The sequence below is a fragment of the Micromys minutus genome (assembly GCF_963924665.1).
Source record: "Micromys minutus genome assembly, chromosome: 21".
In the NCBI taxonomy this organism is placed as follows: domain Eukaryota; kingdom Metazoa; phylum Chordata; class Mammalia; order Rodentia; family Muridae; genus Micromys; species Micromys minutus.
The window spans coordinates 34,386,071-34,404,719 of record NC_137956.1 but is presented as its reverse complement, the minus strand read 5'-3'; the positions used below and the strand labels follow the sequence as shown (position 1 = coordinate 34,404,719).

General features: G+C 44.0%; 1 protein-coding gene across 1 annotated transcript in view; it reads left to right on the top strand.

Annotated features, from left to right (window-relative positions):
- Window positions 1-11,213: 11,213 nt before the first annotated feature.
- Window positions 11,214-18,649, top strand: part of LOC308434351 (inhibitor of carbonic anhydrase) — a 35,524-nt gene continuing 28,088 nt past the window's right edge. The window contains exons 1-3 of the mRNA XM_080934646.1: window positions 11,214-11,320; window positions 15,869-16,041; window positions 18,528-18,636. Of these exons, the coding sequence (XP_080790772.1) occupies window positions 11,278-11,320; window positions 15,869-16,041; window positions 18,528-18,636 (325 nt within the window). The 5' untranslated portion in view covers window positions 11,214-11,277. The remainder of the gene's footprint in view (window positions 11,321-15,868; window positions 16,042-18,527; window positions 18,637-18,649) is intronic.

The window sequence follows — 18,649 nt, the reverse complement described above, 5'->3', positions numbered from 1 at the left end:
TATTCAGGGTTGCTGATCACTGTAGGGATTATAATGGTCCTGCTTTAAATGTATCGTTAGCTTTTATCATTAACAAAGAGGAATAGCAATAACATAGGCTTAGAGGTAAATGCCCTTTAGAGAGAAGGGAAGTATGTCGTATTAGATAGAGGCGAGGAGCTGAGGATGTAACTCACTTGGTAGAGAGCTTGCTTGACATACACAAATCTCTGAGTTCCATCTCTAGCACCATATAATACTGGCTGTGTCCTAGGTAAGCAGGAGATATCCTGGGATACATGAGGCCCTGCAGTGCCTCGAAGAAATTATTAGAGCTGAGAAAAAGAAGCCACAGTTCATAGCTATAAATGCACTTCTGTTCTGAAGCCATCGTTGTATCTGTAGGACACTTGATAGGACACCAAGGACTGAGAAGAGTCAGGGCAGATACTGAAGCAGAGGCCAAGGACAACCAGCCTTACACCCATGGCTTGCTTAGCCTGCTTTCTTAGATCTTTTAGAACCACCTTCCCTGGGGTGGCACCACCCACATAGGCTGGGCCCTCCTATATCAATCACTAATCAAGAAAATGTCCTTTGGAGCAATCTATAGGCAATCTGATAAATGGCCGTGGTATATGTTTGTGCATTTAACACAGTATGTTTTTACTTTAATTAGGTGTGTGTGTGTGTGTGTTTGTGCATATGAATGAATGTAGTGCCCCTAGAAGCCAGGAGATGGCTTTTAATCTCTGGAGTTACAAGCAGTTGGAAACTGCCTAATACAAGCACTACAAACAAAATCGGGTCCTCTACAAGATTAGCAAATCGTCTTCACCACTGAGCCACCTTTGCAGCTCCACCACACGATACTTTTTCTTGGGGTGTGTGTTATGTTTGTTCACATGTGTGCAGGTACACACGTGTGCTCAAGCATATGAAAGCCAGGTGCCAGCCCCAACTGCTGTTCCTCAGATGTCACCCACCTTGATTTTTTTTTTCTTTTTTAGTTAAAAGGGGTTCATTTGTTTTACTTGTAGGGTTTAATGCTTAAATCCCTAGCATTCTAAATGAATATGTAAAAATACAGATGAGCTTAGCAAATAGCCTCTGTTGCTACAGAGCTAACTTTAAGTGGCCTAGCGTCTATTTAAGCTGACAGCTTCAGCTAGCTGGGAAGTAGAGCACAACCTACAGATGGTGCGAGCACCACAGAGAAGGCTGTGAAGTTGAATGCCAGCACCACATGTGGATTGCTTCTGGCTGTGTTTAAAGTAGGTCGTGTAAGGAGACACACTCAGAAAAGAATGGCTTCTCAGCAATAAATAACGAAGAATTTCAAAAGCCAAAAAAAAAAAAAAAAAAAAAAAGTAGGGTATTACATTGTTAGAAAAGCTGCTTACATCTAGGTCCTAAAAAAGAAGAGACACCTGAAAGGTTTTTGAGTCATGGCCATGGCAGTCTATGTATGTAGGGGAAATATGATGGAAGAGTATAGGACTCTTCTGGGCTGAGTAAGCCCATTAAGTAAGTGCTGTCCCATCCCAGAAACAATGGCTTCACCGTCTGTTGTTTCCAGATTCTGGCAGAGACTGCCAGATTCTGGCAGAGACTGTGAATGTTCCATCTTTATTCTTACCATCCTATCCTCTCTGTGTCTCTTTTAACCTTGGTTTTCTGTGATACAGTTTCACTCTATAGCCAGGCTGGGTTGGAACTCATTAAGTAGCCCAGGCTGGCCTTGAGCCCATGCTGTTCCTCCTTTCTCAGCCTAGTAAATGCTTGGATTACGGTAAGGAGGCATCATGACTGACCCAGGCTTCTTCCTCCCTGTAGTACTTTCCTGTTACCTGGGGGGAGGGGGCAGGGGGAACAACATCAGAGATGAGGCAACTTACAAAAGTAAGAGTTCGTTTGGGCTCTTGGTTCCAAAGGGTTGAGAGTGCATAATGGTAGGGGCAGTATGGCAGCTGGCAGCTACCGAAGCTCTTCAACTACAAACACAAGGCAGAGCAAACTGCAGGTCGGCAAGTCGTTTTCTTCTTAAACTCCAACCCCAGTGATATTACTTTGTCCAAGCGGGATTGCACTGACTTGGACTGGAAAGTCAGTCTTCAGTGACATGGTCCTAAGTGGGAGATGGCCATTCGATGAGAAGATAGAGAGAAAATCCGGGGTCAAGAGGTCTCATGCAAGCCTTAGGATGAGCAAGCATAGCATCTCATATACTATTTCCAGGGAAGAAATGGGACTAAGCCAGCAGAAACTGTCCTACGAAGGGACGAAGTCAACAGGCAACAGGAAGGTAATCAAACAGTGTTGCACAAGGGGAACACAGGGTATCTCAAGAACATTACAAACCAAGTACACAGTGGCCTTGGACTGATAACCGTAGCCCTACGCTGTGGGAAGAGTTTGGTTCTCAGGGACTGAAGCTACAGATCTCCACCCAAAAGTCCTGGCTCGGGGTCATTACTAGATCTGCCAAGCATGTTAGTTCTCCATACATCAGAGAGTCAGGAAAAGACTTCGTTGATCTAGCCATCAACAGGCATCTCTTAAACCTCCCCTAGCAGCACCATGTTTTAGGATTTATATTTTTGTGGTTAAACACCATGATCAAAAGCAACTTGAAGAAGAAAAGTTTGCTTAATACTACAGCTTGTAACCCATGGAAGTCAGGACAAGAATTCAAGGCAGGAACCTGAAGGCAGTAATTGATGTAAAAGAGGTACCATTTACTGCTTTGCTCCTTAGGACTTGCTCAGCCTGTTTTCTTGTAACACCCAGGACCACCATTCCAAGAGTGATACTACCCCCATTGAGCTGGGCCTGCCTATATTAATCATCAGTCAAGAACATGGACCACTGGCCAATCTGTGAAGGCATTTTCTCAGTTGAAGTTCTTTTTCCCCAAATAACTGGTTTGTTTCAACTTGACCTAAAACTAGCCAGCACCTGTACAAGTATCACCTGGGGAGTTCACATCTCCAAGACTATAGGGGGTATTTCTCATTCAAACCACCATATTCCTCTTACACACCTCAGGAAATTTTTTACCAGCCAGCAAGTGTTTCTCTGCATGCAGGTATTTTCTGGGTATAAAGAGTCTGCTGTGCTGCCCACATAACCAAGCTGGTGTCTAGAGGATGGATGACCCATGAAAAATAACTGACAGGAAGCTGTATAAGGCCTTTATTTGAGTGTTCCTTGGATGGGATTAGTTATTCTGGCTCCTAGAATTTCCTCAGTGGAATTAAACCTCAGTCTTGACAGTGGTAACTGACTTGTTAACACATTGTTTGGATGCCTTTACTCTTCCAGTCTCATTTCCCCATTTTAAAGCCTTTGCTAATCGAATTAAGCATTAGAAAAATCTTGTGGTAGAGCATGCCTTTAAACCCAGCACTTGGGAGGCAGAGTGAGTTCCAGAACAGCTAGGGCTACACAGAGAAATCTTGACTCAAAACCAAAGAAACAAACAAATAAAAATGAAAAACAAAACAAAGAAAAACTCTTGCTTAACAGTATGTTTGGAGGCAGGGGATATAAGCCAATTGGTAGGATGATCACCTAGCATGCACAAAACACAGATTCAATCCAAAGCATCACATAAACCTTTGAGGTAGTGCAATCTAAGCACTTAGAGGCAGGAGGAGGAGCAGAAATTCACTGCCATACTGACCTACTCACTGAGTTCAAAGGTAGGCTGAGCTTATATGAGATTATGTTTAAAAAAAATAGTTGGAATTGTTTTGGGGACAGGAGAACCTGAACTAAACAAAGATCCAAACATATGCTCCATTTATGTGACTCTTCCTGGAGGAATGTGAAAAAGAAACACAACAAATGAAACTAACTCTGATCACATTACAAAGGGGTGACCAAAGTAACTAATACACCCAGTTAGTTTGGTAAATGGGGTTATTTTCAGAAACACAGACTCAAAGGCAGTGGTACCACTGAAGGCCCACCCCACCGTCATGATGACTCATGAATACTGTCCAATGTACAGGCAGCTATAAGGAGCCTCTTCCTCTCCAGCAATTGCTGAGTGCTTATATTATCCTCTGGAGGGACCTTGTGAATCTTGGGCATTTTCTGAGCCTCCTAAGAACATCCTACATCTTACCAAAGGAATGTTTCAGTGTGGAGGAAGTAACTATAGAGCTTCTTCCATTCATGACATTGCACTGAACTGGAAAGAGGCTGTCAGCCAGAGATTCCAGCTCTAAAGAGTGAAGATGTGGTTAGAAAAGAACTGAAAAAAGACTCTCCCTAGCAGGGACTCTGGATGATAATGGGAAATACAATCCACTTTACATCTAAGTCAGTGAGTCTCAACCTTCCTAATGGCACAATCCCTTAATACAGTTCCTTATGTTGTGATGACCCTCAACCACAAAATTATTTCACTGCTACTTCATAACTGTAATTTTGCTACCATTATGAATTGTAATGCAAATATCTGATATACAGGATATTTGATATATGACCCCCATTAAAGAGTTGTTTGACTCCCAAAGGAGTTATGATCCACAGATTGAGAACCACTGATCTAAGTGAAGATCATATGACTGAGTTAAAGCCAATAGGATACATATAAGAATCATGGCTATTATTTCTAACTCCAAAAGAAGCTCTTGCACCATCTCCCACAGTTTCCTTATTCTGGATATCCATTTAGATGTTGGCACACTGATGGTTCTTAGAAACCACACATCAAAAATAGAACTACAAAGGACAACAAAGGGACTAGAGAGATGGCTCAATAGGTAAGGACACTTGTTGCCAAGCCTAACCCTAGACTTGTATATTGGAAGGAGAGAACCAACTCTCACAAGTGTCTACTACACACACACACACACACACACACACACACACATGACCACTCTGGCTGCCAGCTAAGCTATATACATGAGTAAGAAATCAACTGTTCCATTAAACACCTAGACTTTGGCAAATCTTATGGCAACTGGTGCCAACATGACCTATTCTAAATTGGTTGCCACTAGGTCTCAGGGAGTGCATATGTTCAGAAATGACAATCTTAGCTTAATTCAAGCTGGACTATAAAAGCATTTCTGGTGGTTAGATAAAATCAGTATTCCTCGGGAACTTGTGAAACAGGTTGTTCCCTTTAGGGTTAGGGTTATGGTAGGGTTAGGGTTATGGTAGGGTTAGGGTTATGGTAGGGTTAGGGTTATGGTAGGGTTAGGGTTATGGTAGGGTTAGGGTTATGGTAGGGTTAGGGTTATGGTAGGGTTAGGGTTATGGTAGAGTTAGGGTTATGGTAGGGTTAGGGTTATGGTAGGGTTAGGGTTATGGTAGGGTTAGGGTTATGGTAGGGTTAGGGTTATGGTAGGGTTAGGGTTATAGTAGGGTTAAGGGTGTTTTGTTCCTGGGACATTGCCCATGACCACAAAACGTGGAAAAAACATTAACTGTAGAGGCAGGTGCTCACTTTGACATACTCATTGGACCTTGAACATATTACTTAACTTTGCTGTTTCCTTTTCTTTTGAATGCCAAAATACCTGTAAAATATTATTTGCAAGTTTATCCTAAATTAATGCTAGAAATGTACTGATTGTAGTGATTTGTACATAGTTTCAACATATACCCAAATCTTCTTTTTTCCAAAATCACTCTTGGCACAAAGTCCTGAAAACTGGTTCTTCTTTTAACCTTTTGAATTTTGGTTTGGTTTGATTTGGTGTTTGGTTGGTTGGTTGGTTTTTTCATTGAGTCTCATGTGGCCCAGGCTCGCCTCAAACATACTATGTAACCAAGGCTTCCTTTGAACCCCTGAATTTCTTGTTTCTCAAGTGCTGCAATTGCAGACATGATCCAGTATATCCAGTCTTTTTAACCTTCCATCTGGTGTGTGACAGCCTGAGCCCACGAGATGACCTAGCACTTTGGATGTCCTTTTGCTATAGGAGTTTGTCCCTGGACACGAAACATCTTCAGAGCATGTTGCACTCAGGTCAGCAGGGACTTTGGCCCTTATGGGTTTAGGATATGTTAGCTTTAGGTGGATCATTAACTCCAGGAGGAACGGTCACCCCTGGACCCCGTGATGTTTGCTTGCAGGCCTTTGGAAGACACTGCTCAGCATACTTTTGGTGCATTTATTCATCTTCGATAAATGTTTGTGTACTATAGCAGGCATCATAATCAGGCACTATGATCCAATCAAGGATTAGAGTATTGAATATTTCTTCTTTGTGGCAGTTAAATCAGGAGAACAGGAAGTTCCAGGTGAGCCTGAGTGCAAGCCAAGACCCCGTCTCAGAAAACAACAAACAAAAACAGCTAGAGAAAGGATAAAACTCAAAGATAGTCAAGAAAGCAGAAATCAATGACAAAATGAGTGTGCAACATGGAAACATCGACAAAGCCAAACGTTTGTATGTAGCGATGTTGTTTTAAAGATTTGCTTTATTTTTTTATTTACATGAATGTGTGGGGGCCTGTTAGAGTTCATGTACACCATGCGAGTGCTGGTAAATGCTTGAAGAAGACAGAAGTCAGCATTGGATTTCCTAGAGTTACGGGAACTGGAGTTACAGGCAGTTGTGAGCCATTTGATAAGAGTGTTGGGAACCAAACGTGGGTCCTCCGCAGGAGTAGTAAATACTCTTAACCACTGAGCTATCTATCCAACCCATGTTTGTATGCTTTCCTAAATTAATAAAATAGCTAGAACCCTGACACCAGTAATCAAAGAGAAGGAGTGAACACGAGTCACCAGTGTCAACAGCAGGAAAAGGTGTTGTAGTAAAGATCTGTCTGTCACACACTCAAAATGTCATCTACAAGATCTTGTAGCACAAACCTGTGAGTTCAAGTTCTCAAGGGCCTGAGGCAGAAGGGTAATAAGTTCCAGGCCAGCCTGAGAGATTTGGTGAGACCTGTGTTAGAATAAAAAGTGATTTTTTTTTAAAGGAGAGGAGGGACTAAAGACAGCTCTGGTGCCTAGGAATTGCCAGGCCCGGATCCAATCCCCAGAGCAGAACACCAAATAACAGTTACAAGATAATGTAATGAGTGACTTTGCTTCAGTAACTTTGGAAGGTAGATCATTTTCTGTGTGTATGCGTGGTTTATGTATTGTGTGCGTTTGCACACACACACAAGATGAGTGAGATGCGTGTACTCTCAGAGGACTGAGATCAAGTCTGGCTGTCTTTCTCAGGAACTGTCCACCTAATTTTTTTTTGAGGCAGTGTCTCTCACTGAACCAAGGGTTCACTGATTCAGCTTGGCCAGGGATCTCTGCCATCCCAGCTCTGGATTCACAGTCTCCACTCTGCCTGGGTTTATTTGTTTTGTTGTTTTGTATTTTGCTATGTAGCTCTGGCTGTCTTGAAATTCTGTAGACCAGGTTGTCCTTAAACTCGGGGATCCGCCTCCCAAATGCTGGGACTAACGGTGTGTGCCACCATGCCCAGTTAAAGAGAATTTCGTGTTTTCAAACATCTATTTCCAACTTTCTGTAAGGTTGCTGGGAATCAAAGTTCAGTCCTCTAGAAGAGCAGCCAGTGTTCTTAACCTCCAAGCCACCTCTCGGGCCACTATACCTGGATTTCTAAGGAGTAAGACAGGAATCTGAACTCAGGTTCTCATTCTTGCACAAGAAGCAGCCGGCTGAGCCATCTCCTCAGTCTCTAGATAAGTTTCTTAAAAGGCAACACTTTGGCTGAAGTGACACCTTAGACGTTAAGAACACTGGTGCTTTTCCAGAAGACTCAGGTTAGATTCCTAACATCCACAGAGTGGCTAACAGCCATTAGTAACTCCTGTTCCAGGGACAATGGCCTTCATAGGCACATGTGGTACACGGACATATAGACAGCCAAAACACTCATACACATACAAATAAGTAAAAGACAATATTTACCTATACTCTGGTTTGAAATATTACAAAATATGAATATTTCTGTAGATATAAAACTAGTTTTGTTGGTTTTTGTTTTGAAATAAGGTCTCACTATGTATCCCTGGCTATCCTAGTACTCTCTTGGTAGACCAGGCTGGCCTTGAACTCACAGAGATCTGCCTGCCTCTGCCTGCTGAGTCCTAGAGCTAAAGGTGTGAGCCACCACTGTCCGGTAATAAAAACAAAAACCCTTAATCTCCTGGGTGTGCACATCTCTAAGCTTAGCTACTGGAAAGGAAGCAAGAGGATTATGAGTATGAGGCCAGCTTGGGCTTCATCATGAGATCATGCCTCAAAATTAAAGTGAAGGGCTGAACAATTATTCTTTGGTGCAGCTCTTGCCTGGGATGTATGAAGTCCTGTGTTTAATTCCTAGTGCTAGAGAGAGGAGAGAGGAGACAAAAAGGTTAGTGTGTTGCTGAAAACCTTCCCACAAAGAAGCTCCAAACTCAGAGGATGTCATTGCCTCTTTCTTACACACACTTAAGGAAAAAGGAATGTTATTCTTACATAACCTTCTCCAGAAAATAGGAGGTGATATTTCTCAGTTTGAAAGTCATTGTAATGTTAAAGAAAAAAGATACAGGGAAATAGAATAAAGAGAAACTGCAAGATTATCTCTCTCTCTTTTTAAACTTTATTTATTTTTCTCCCCTTTAAAAAGGATACATTTTAGTTTTGATCACGTAGAAAATTTTATCACACACACACACACACACACACACACACACACACACACACACACACACACCACACAAGTGCAGATGTCTGTGGAGCCAAAAGAAGGCATCAGATTCCCCTGAAGCTGGCAGTTGTGAGCTACCTCACATGGCTTCTGGAATCAAACTCTGGTTCTCTGGAAGCTGCTGAGACATCTCTCCAGCCTCCAGATTTACTTTTTTCAAGAAAATAGATACAGAAAGGAACACTAAAGAAAATATTACCAACCCAACAGTATACGGGTAACCTTACATATGGGGTTTCTTGCAGAAATCTAATAGTGTCTTTACAAAAGTCAGTTAGCAGGGAGCTGAAGAGACCACTCAGTGATCAAGAGTACTCGTTCTTGCAGAGGTCAGAGTTCCTTTCTTAGTACCTACGTGGTGACTTACAACCAGTTGCAACCTCAGTTCCAGGGGATCTGATACCCTGTTCTCACTTTAATAGGCAGAAGGCACACACGTAATCAAAGCACATATAATACATAAAGTAAAATAAATCTAAAATTCAATTAGCAGGTTAGAGACATAGTTCAGTGGTGGAATGCTTACCTAGCAAAGATGAGGCCCTGGGTTCGATCTCCATTACAAAGCAAACACACAAAACCAACTAGAAGTCAGATGTGGTTATAAACCCCTCTATTTCCAGCCCTCTGGAGGCTGAGGCAGGAGGCTCACAAGTTTGAGGCCAGCTTAGTTTATAGCAAGACCCTGTCTGTCTGAAAAAACAAAACAAAATAAACAACAACAAAGAACAAACTAGATAGTTCCCCACATTAACAGAAAAGGCAGGAAAATCATATTATTTTGGTAAATAAAAAAAATCCAATCCCAGTCACGTTTTTAAGCATGTAAGCAACTCGTGAAGTATGAGAGAACCTTAGTATTGCTAATAACCTCTAAAAGCAGAAGGGAATACACATATTTTTTTCTGTAATAACCCTTTGTGGAGCTTCTTGACAGGGTCCTATGAGTTTCTAGGATCTGTGAAACTAGGCTCCCACCTACTTCTGGGCCAAACAGTTGTTCTTCTGGCAAAGTCTGCTGCAGGGATGCCTGTCTATTTGCACTAAGAGGCATGTACTAGACTATTCCAAAACTACTGATTGTAGTAAGTCAAACCTGGGGTGAGAAGGAGGAATGCTAAAAATCAGAAAGAAAAAGAAAAAAAAAAGCAGGCATTATTCAGCAAAAGATGTAAGAATGCAAACAGAACACTGGAAAGGGATAGATTTAACCACGTGACCCAAGAAAGACACTGGGTTCAAATCCCATGTGCAAAAATTGTGGTTTGTTTTTTTCAGATTGTTCCTTTTATTTCTTTTCTTTAAGGTTTACCTTGTTTTTTATTATTTGTATATGCACATGGTATGGGTTCCCACAGAAGCCAGATCACCTGTAGCTGAAGTTACAGGCAGTTGTGAGCCATCGGACATGGGTGCCAGAATTTAACTCTGGTCCTCTGGAAGAGCAGTGCCTGCTCTTAACCACTGAGCCATCTCTCCAGCTCTATGTGCAAGGTCTCCACACTAGGCAAGTCTCCAATAAGGCATGGAGTTGAAACCTTGACTTTATAATCCCACTGTCTTCACCTCACAAATGCTGGGATTACAGGCATGCACTTCCATACTAGGCTTTGCTTTTTGTTTTGTTTTCAGATCCTAGCAATGGATAAAATATGGAATGAAATGAAATAAAACGAAATGAAAGTCTTGTTTCTAGCGGCACTGTCTGTAAGGATGGAAACAGTACCACGATCATCCGGGTGAGAGATGAAATGTTCTCCTCTCACACCATAGAAAACAATACCCCACACCGAGAACTGGTGGACACACACCTCTGTGTAGATGAATCGCACTGGTTTAATCTTGAACCAAAGAAGCCAGGCTCTGCGCTGGATGATTTCGTCTCTGTGGAGTTCTGAAATGAGCAGACTTCGGTTTCTGTTAGAAGTCCAGGTAGGGGTCACCTATATGCGAGACGCTCTGCAGGGATTCGACCTCCCGAATCGGGGCTAGTCTGCAGTAGTCTTCTTGGTGATAACTAATTTTTACACTGTGCTAACAGTACTTGTTGTACCCTACTATATTTCATTTCGAAGTTCTTAAAATTTATTTAAAATTATCAGATTTTTTCCTAGGCAGGGGTCACACAGCCTTGTGGACAGGGCTGCTGCTGAGAGAGCGAGAAATTCTGCATGCGGGTCCGAGTTGTGAGGAGCCAGGACTCCTCACACAGTTGGGACAGCACTACTGGTGCGTGTGGTGTGGAGTGTAGGGAGAGGGGAGCACTACGGGTTGTGTCACAGAAGGGACAGCTCCATTGGGGATTTAGAATCCTTAGTGAGAAGTGAGAATTCCTGAAAGAAACTTGTGTTAAGGTCTCAGGTATGTGCGTGCCGGCTTTCCCTGAGAAGCACCGTTTCCACCCAGGGACCAGGGACAGAGAGGATAGTGTCCTAGCAGCCTGGGTATCTGCTTGGCCAGATAAGGAAGGCACGGAGGGTGTGGCAGTGGTGATCCGCCCGGACTGGGGCTGAAGAACCTTTCCCAATAGGCAGATTCATCAGTCAGCCCTCTGCCTTCTGGGTAAGGTGCACCGAGACAGAGGGACGCAGCTGTTCCACAGTTGAAAATGAGGCTGGCTGTCTGCGCCCTGCTATGCCTGGGGACCCTCGGTGAGTGTGCTGAGAGCCAGGCAGGGGGCTGGCCCTCCTGTGTCTCTGGGGAGGGGACCAGGTGGTGTCATTTGCTGACCAGCGGCTTCAGGGACCAAATGCTGTGTTTGGACAGCCTATGATCCCAGGGAAGAGCAATCGCTCTGGATTTAGATCCACCTGCTGGGCACTGCAAGCCCCCCCCCCCCCCATTCTCCATTGCCCTCGCTAAGGCGGTCCCATCGTGGATTGTCTCTGAGTCTTTTACCTGCTTTTGGGACCCTTTTTTACCTGCCACTTGGGTCACCTCATCCTGCCTTAGTACTAGGGAGATGCCTAGTCTTTGTAACATGTTTGGGGGATATCCCTGTGAGGCAGGCCTGCCCTTTTCTGAAGGGAAATGAAGAAGTAGATGTGGGGGGAGGTGTTGAAGAGAGAATGAGGGGAGAGAAGGGAGGGAAAATTGCAGTCCAGATATAATATATGAGAGAGAGGAGAGAGAAAATTTTGTTTTACCCATTCAGTAGGTGAAGGTGCTAGCTAATGCCGAGATTGACAACCTATGATCTCCAGGACCCTCATGGTAGGAGGGAATCCACCCCTGAACGCTGCTCTCTGACCTCCCATGTGGCATCCACACAATATTACCTTTCTTTAAAAGTTATGTTTACCCAGGAAACACAGTTGCTGGGGAAATGAGATAATGTGGCTAGAAGCAGGCAGAGTTCTAAGCACAGAGATGCAGGCAGCCCTTTCTTGGGTTGGGAGAACCGGCTCCTTCCTCCAGGGAAGGACTCCAGCACTGTGAGGAGCTCTTCCTGCCTCAGCCACGGTTGGGTCTTCCTCCCCTGAGCCTTTTCTGGTCTGAGACTGTGGTAGATAATATCTAGGGTCGGAATCTTCCTTAGGCAGGTGGGCAGAGGACAGCAGTGATGTTTCCCACCATGTGCTGCTGCCTCTGAGTGCAGCTGCCTGGTCTCTCCCAGAACCCTCCTGTACTGAGCCAGTGTCCTTCCTTTTTCTTGCCTCCTCTTTGGCAATGTCAGACACAGACCAAAAGTTCATTTGCCCAACAGCCTTCGTGTTTACATAGCAGAGACTAGAAGCCTCTGGGCTTCATTTCTTCATGACCTTTCTCCAGGATACCAGACCGGCTGGAGTCTGGCGCCTGCGTTCCTCTAAGCTCAGTGTCTCAGGCCAGCAAGAACACTCGTGGTGTCAAATGATAAAAACCAAACAAATAAACAAACCAAGCTAAACCACCACCACCACCACCAACAACAACAACAACAAACCCCAGCCAAAGTAGCTTAAATAGAAAATACGTAACAAAAGGAACATATATCCTAAGAACTTGCAAAAGTCAAGAGTCAAGCCAATGTTTTTTTTCTGGGGTCCAAAAAGTTTCTCCATTCAATGAGTGAACGGGAGGCCAGCAGCAGCCTTTCTTGTCACTCTGAAGTAGTCACAGTGTGCTCAGACTGCCACTGGCCACACCTGTCAGGAGGCCAGTGGTGGAAGGCTATTTAGGACCTTGTCGATGTTGGCAGACGCCACCCACCCTTAACTTGTTTGTACACGTCCCCTCTTTTAAAAATATTTCTATTTGTCAACCAGGACAATAATGATGGGCCAGTGATATGCAGTGAATGAAGTCACCAAAGGCAGAAGGAAGCGCAATTAGATTATTAGCTACACTGTGGTACAGCCAGCGGGCAGCAGAAACAGTTTAAACTTTCTAAAAGGATGTGGGGGGTGAGGGTGCACCCATGTGGGTGCGTGCACGCCTGCTTTTGTGTGTGTGTGTGTGTGTCTGTGTGTGTGTGTGTTCCTATGTAGGCAGTCATCCAGCAACAGTAGCAGTTGAGGTTTTGATAGTCTTGCTGTGACTCTGAAATAGCTCAGCACAACCTACCAGTCCTAAAGTGACATCTATCATCTTTAGCTAGGCGTGTTATGGCGAAGTCTTTGTGATGTGACAGTAGCCCTGTTCAAAGGCAGTTGTGGCTTGCCCTGAGCCCAGCCGGCTTTGAAGCCAGAGCAGCTTTGTTCTGAGACTTGAAGTGACCCCTCACTGTTCCCCTACACTGTTGACACATTGTTTACTTATGATAAATGACAAAGAATATCTACAGCTCAGCTAATGTGACATTGCTAACTTTTTCATATCACCCCTCATCTTTTCTCAGTCATCCCCGCGCCACCCCCCCAAAACACCGTGTGTCTTCTAGGCTCACACATATGGAGTCATAAGCAAACACCCCTGTGGGTTTGGCTTTTCTGTTTTCTTCCATTTATTTCTTTACGGTGTGCATGTCTCTGTCTGCGTGTACGTGCCCTACAGGAGATGACTTTTGGAGTTGGTTTTCTCCTTACATCATATGGGTTTTGGAGTGGGAGGCGGGTCATCAGGTTTGGCAGCAAGCACCCTTGCCCACTGCCATTTCAGCAGCCTGCACTACTGATTTTTCCTTCTTCTCCTCCTCCCCTTCCTTTCTCTCCTCCTCCTTCCACCTCTTCCTTACCTCACCTCAGTGGATTTGAGTTCTTAAGTAAGGGGTGGAACTAAGTAAGTATGTAATTTGGATGCAAGTGTGCAATACTCAAACCAAAGTGAACCTGAAATTTCTGGAAAAAAAATTTGTCAGTAACACAAGTAGCCACTCCCCCCTTCCCACCAACAACAGAGGCCTGTTGGAGGAAAGAATTGGGCTTGAGCGGGGGAACAGGGCTGTTGGTTACTCTTGGATTTTAGAATGATTTCTACGGCTCTCAGAATCAAGACTCCTTAGTGGGTACAGGTAAGGGTCACAACCATGAAGTCTTGAGCAGGGATCACAGATGCCACCACCTGAGGGTTCTGACTCTGGCCCCAGTGGAAGCAGGGGAGATCCTAGGTAAGGGCAGTTCTTAAATACAGACAGTAAACCAGGTCCTCACAGGTATTTGAATGGCCCATTCCTTGAAACCTTCTCAATTGCTGTAGACAGTGGGGATAAAAGCTCTCAATGATGGGCTGTAATGGTTCCAAGAGGGTCTACTTCATAGTTCTCTCTCTCTCTCTCTCTCTCTCTCTCACTCTCTCTCTCTCTCTCTCTCTCTCTCTCTCTGTTTCTCTCTCCCTCCCTCTCTCTCTCCCCACTGCCCTCTCCCCCTTGTGTGTACTGCTCTCATACATGCCTCTAATCCAAACATGTGCGATTGCCCGAATGTGCACACGCACTGTACTTGTGTGGGTTTGTGTGAAGGCTGGGAATTGACATTGTATCCTTATTCCATTTGTCTCCATCTAGCTACTGAAAAGGGTCATTCACTGAGCCAGGAGCTCATCAATTCTGCTAGTCTAGCTAAATGACTTTTCCCAGGACCTGGGTTTCTTCCTCCTGAGTACAAGCAGCTCTTTATTTACTGAGCCACCTCCTCAGTCCCACCTCCACAGCTTCTGTCACTTGGCATAGCTCTTTGGAGGTCTATACAGGTGGCACATGCCACATTCATTCCTTCAATGGCCAAGCCCTATTCCACGGTGTGGCTTGACCACCCTTTGTTTCTCTAGCCACTACTGAGCCGGGCAGGTTGTCCCTAGTGTGAGGCCTTTATGGCTAAGTCTGCCATGCATAGTAGTCAGGCCCATCTTTGAGAAGAAATGCGTTTTTATTTCTTTTGTATAAATATCTAAAATTATTGGGTCCTATGTGTTGAGGGGTTTTGTTTATTTCTTTCACTTGCTATTTTTGAGGTTCATTCAGACATGATGATACCCAGACACTCTCCCTTTAAAGCACACTTGAATGTTTTTAAAAATATTGATTGATTGAGTGATTTATAATGTGTATGGATGAACTGTCCACCCAGAAGAAGGAATCAGATCCCGTCCAGATGGTTGTGAGCCACCATGTGGTTGCTGGGAATTGAACTCAGGACCTCTGGAAGAGTAGCCAGTGCTCTTAACCTCTGAGCCACTTCTTTAGCCCCAGATGTTTTTCTTTTAGTTATTGGGGAAAAAAATAGTGTTGCTGTGAATCTCTTCCTTTCTCTATGTATGTATTTGTTTCAGTTCCTGTTGACAATTTTTAATATATTTTAGGAGTGGAATTGCCATGTCATAATGCTAATTCTGTGATTATTCTCTTGGGAGATTTTAATATATGTATATGTGTAATGTATATGTATATATTGGGAAAGTCAGGGGGAAAAAGGCCCTGAGAATTCCCTCAAAGCATGCAGCCAATTCAGTTTGTGGATGACACACAGTTTGTTCTATTTTTTAGTATTAAGATATTTTTAATTACATAAACATTGGGGGGTGAGTGTGACTGCAGTATTCGCAGCAAAGGCCAGAAGATGATACCCGATCCCCCAGTTCTGGGTCGTAAGCTGTGTGACTCAGGTGCTGAGAACTGAACTCAGCTTCTCCAGAAGAGTTGATGTAGACGTAACCATTACATTATTTCTCTGAGCCATCGGTCCAGGCCACTTGTCAGCTTCTTGGCTTATGTTTGACCCCTTCTGCCAGCAGAAGAAGGTGGATATCATGGGTCCCTGACATCTCTTGTGTCTCTCCCCTAGGGCTGTGCCTGGCTGTTCCTGAGAAGACCGTACGATGGTGCGTTGTGTCAGATCATGAGGCCACTAAGTGTTCCAGTTTCCGTGACAACATGAAGAAAGTCCTTCCTGTAGGTGGCCCAGCTGTTACCTGTGTGAGGAAAGCCTCTCACCTTGACTGCATCCGGGACATCTCAGTAAGTCACTGCTGTCTGAAAGGGAGCTGAAGAAAGGTTGTTTCTCTTCCTGTACTTTACAGAGCAGGGGAGACTACCACTTTTTTGCACTCATCCGTAGTAAAAGTCATAATCTTAATTGAACAACTAATGCAGGGTTCAACCTTAGCAATGTATCCACGACACCGCACAACCTAAAACTGCATCAAGAGAATCTATAAAGACTCAAAAATACTGGGCTGGAGAGATGGCTTAGCGGTTAAGAACACTGGCTATTCCAGAGGACTAGGGTTCAATTCCCAGCACTCATAAGGGAGCTCAAAACTGTTTGTAATTCCAACCCAGAGGATCTGTTACCCTCATACAGGCAAGACACCAATGCATATAAAAATGATTAAAAAAATAAAACTCAAAAGTAAGCAATAAAATCTTTCTATGTGTATATCCAGGCTTGCCTAGAACTCTAAGAGATCCTGTTCCTCTCTCCTGGATACTGGGACTCAAGGTATAGACCACCATACCTGGTGGAGTTTTAGTAACTAAGTACAAAAAGCTGGGGTGTGTGTTGTTGTTTAACTAGGCTCGTCTCGAGCTCAAAGAAGTATGCCAGCCTTTGCTTCCTGGATGCAGAGATTAAAGGCATGTACCACCATAAAGACTTAAGTTGTTTGTTTGTTTTTAAACATGAAATTTGCCTTTGTGTATGTGCATGTGTGTGTGTGTGTGTGTGTGAGTGTAAGAGACAGAGGCAGACCAGTGCTCCCACTGTAGACAGAGATGGATTTGTCATGGCCATTTGTCCTTATGCAATTGCAGAGCAGGTTAAACTACCTCAGACTTCTCTTTTTCATCTGACAATGGACCCCGAAGAGGAAGGACTCAGGAAGGGAGGATGTGCGAAGTGTGGAAAAGCCATCATGAACCGGAGGCCTCAGGGATGGCTGGAGAGCATGTCAAGTCTATTCACATTGCTCCAAGTCTTCTTCCATCTTTCTTTCTTTTCTATGTTTATTTTTATTCTATGAGCTTTTTCTGCATGCCATGTGTGTGCCCAGTACCCACAAAGGTCAGAACTATCTTAACTTCTATCTTAACTATCTTAACTCCTGGAACTGGAGTTAAGATAGTTGTGAACCATCAAGTGGATACTGAGAACCCAGGTCCTCTTTAGCAGCAGCCAGTGACCTTAACCATTGGGGCATCCCTGCAACCCTCCCTCCAGTCCTGATGTGGATGGTGTTGACTGGCTCACAGGCTTAGTGACCTTGTTCTTGTACCTTGTGTATTAGTTACGCTCTTTTCCAAGTTAATTTGAGTTGCTTCTGATACATGCTTTCAGTCATGTCATGTTATACACAAATGTACATATAAAACATATATTCCACATAAATACATCTTATAAAATATTATGGAGTTTGTAAAGTCAAACCAACTATGGATCAAAAAACTATTTTTAAAAATACATCTATATTGAACATGTGAAGACTCTTTTCATTTTCATTCTTTGCACAGCACAGTGTGGCCATTGTTCATACAGCTTCTAGCTTGGGCTACTTTTATATGTAGCCTAGAGACGCTCTGGAGTACATGAGCACACCTTCGTAGGTTGTGTACAATGCCACTGCATGTCCTACTAGGGATTCAAGCCTTTGTTGACTTTGCTCTTTCAGAGTGTCAGAACAAATCTCCCCCAGTTGCTAAGGGAGGACTGTACTTTTGTACTAGACTACATTCTGGAAAACCCAGATTACTTTAAAAGTCTATCTGTAACCAGAGTCTGGTGACACAGGCCTGAAAGGCAGTAAATTGGGAGGCTGAGCTAGGAGGGCTTGTTCGTCCAAGGATTGCTCAGGCTAGAGAGAGCGTTCAAGTCGAGTGTGGTAATTTCAAGTCAAGTGTAGACCCCATCTCAAAAATACAAAAATAAAAGAGGGCTGGAAATATTAACCAGTGATAGCGCAGTTGCCTAGATGTGCAAGATCCTAAGTTTATTCCCCAGTGCTGAAGAAAGGCTGTCAATTACCGAGAAATAGAAAGAATGAATTGCATTGTGGGTAGGAAATGATCCAAATTCATCTTAGCGGTGCCTGTGAAGTTACTGCTTCCTACAGGGAGGAAGGAACCCCTGGCTGGCAGATCCCTGAAACCCAGATGCAGGAGCTGCAGCATGAAATCTCATGTGTGGCAATATCTTCCAGGTCATACATGTACTCAACAAACACACATAGAGACCTACACATGCTAGGTGCTTTTGTGTGTCTGTGTGTGTGTGTGTGTGTGTGTGTGTGTGTTGGCTAAGGGCTAAGAAGGAAAACAAACCAGCGTGCATACTGCAGTGGCTTTTTGCTATCAGCCCTCAACAGCTTCATGGAGCAGACAGGAAGGAGAGGAAGGAAGTCTGAGCTATGGAAGAGTCTGTGACACCAGAGTCCCGGGCAAGACATCAGTAGATAGAGTCTTTGTCAGAGATGATGAGTCTCATTCAGGCCTGGTCCCTTGTCTTTCAGGCCAACAAAGCAGATGCTGTGACTGTTGATGGAGCTTTGGTGGCTGAGGCTGGCCTACCCCACGACAGCCTGAAACCTATCATGGCAGAATATTATGGATCAAAAGATGGTGTGTTCTCCCT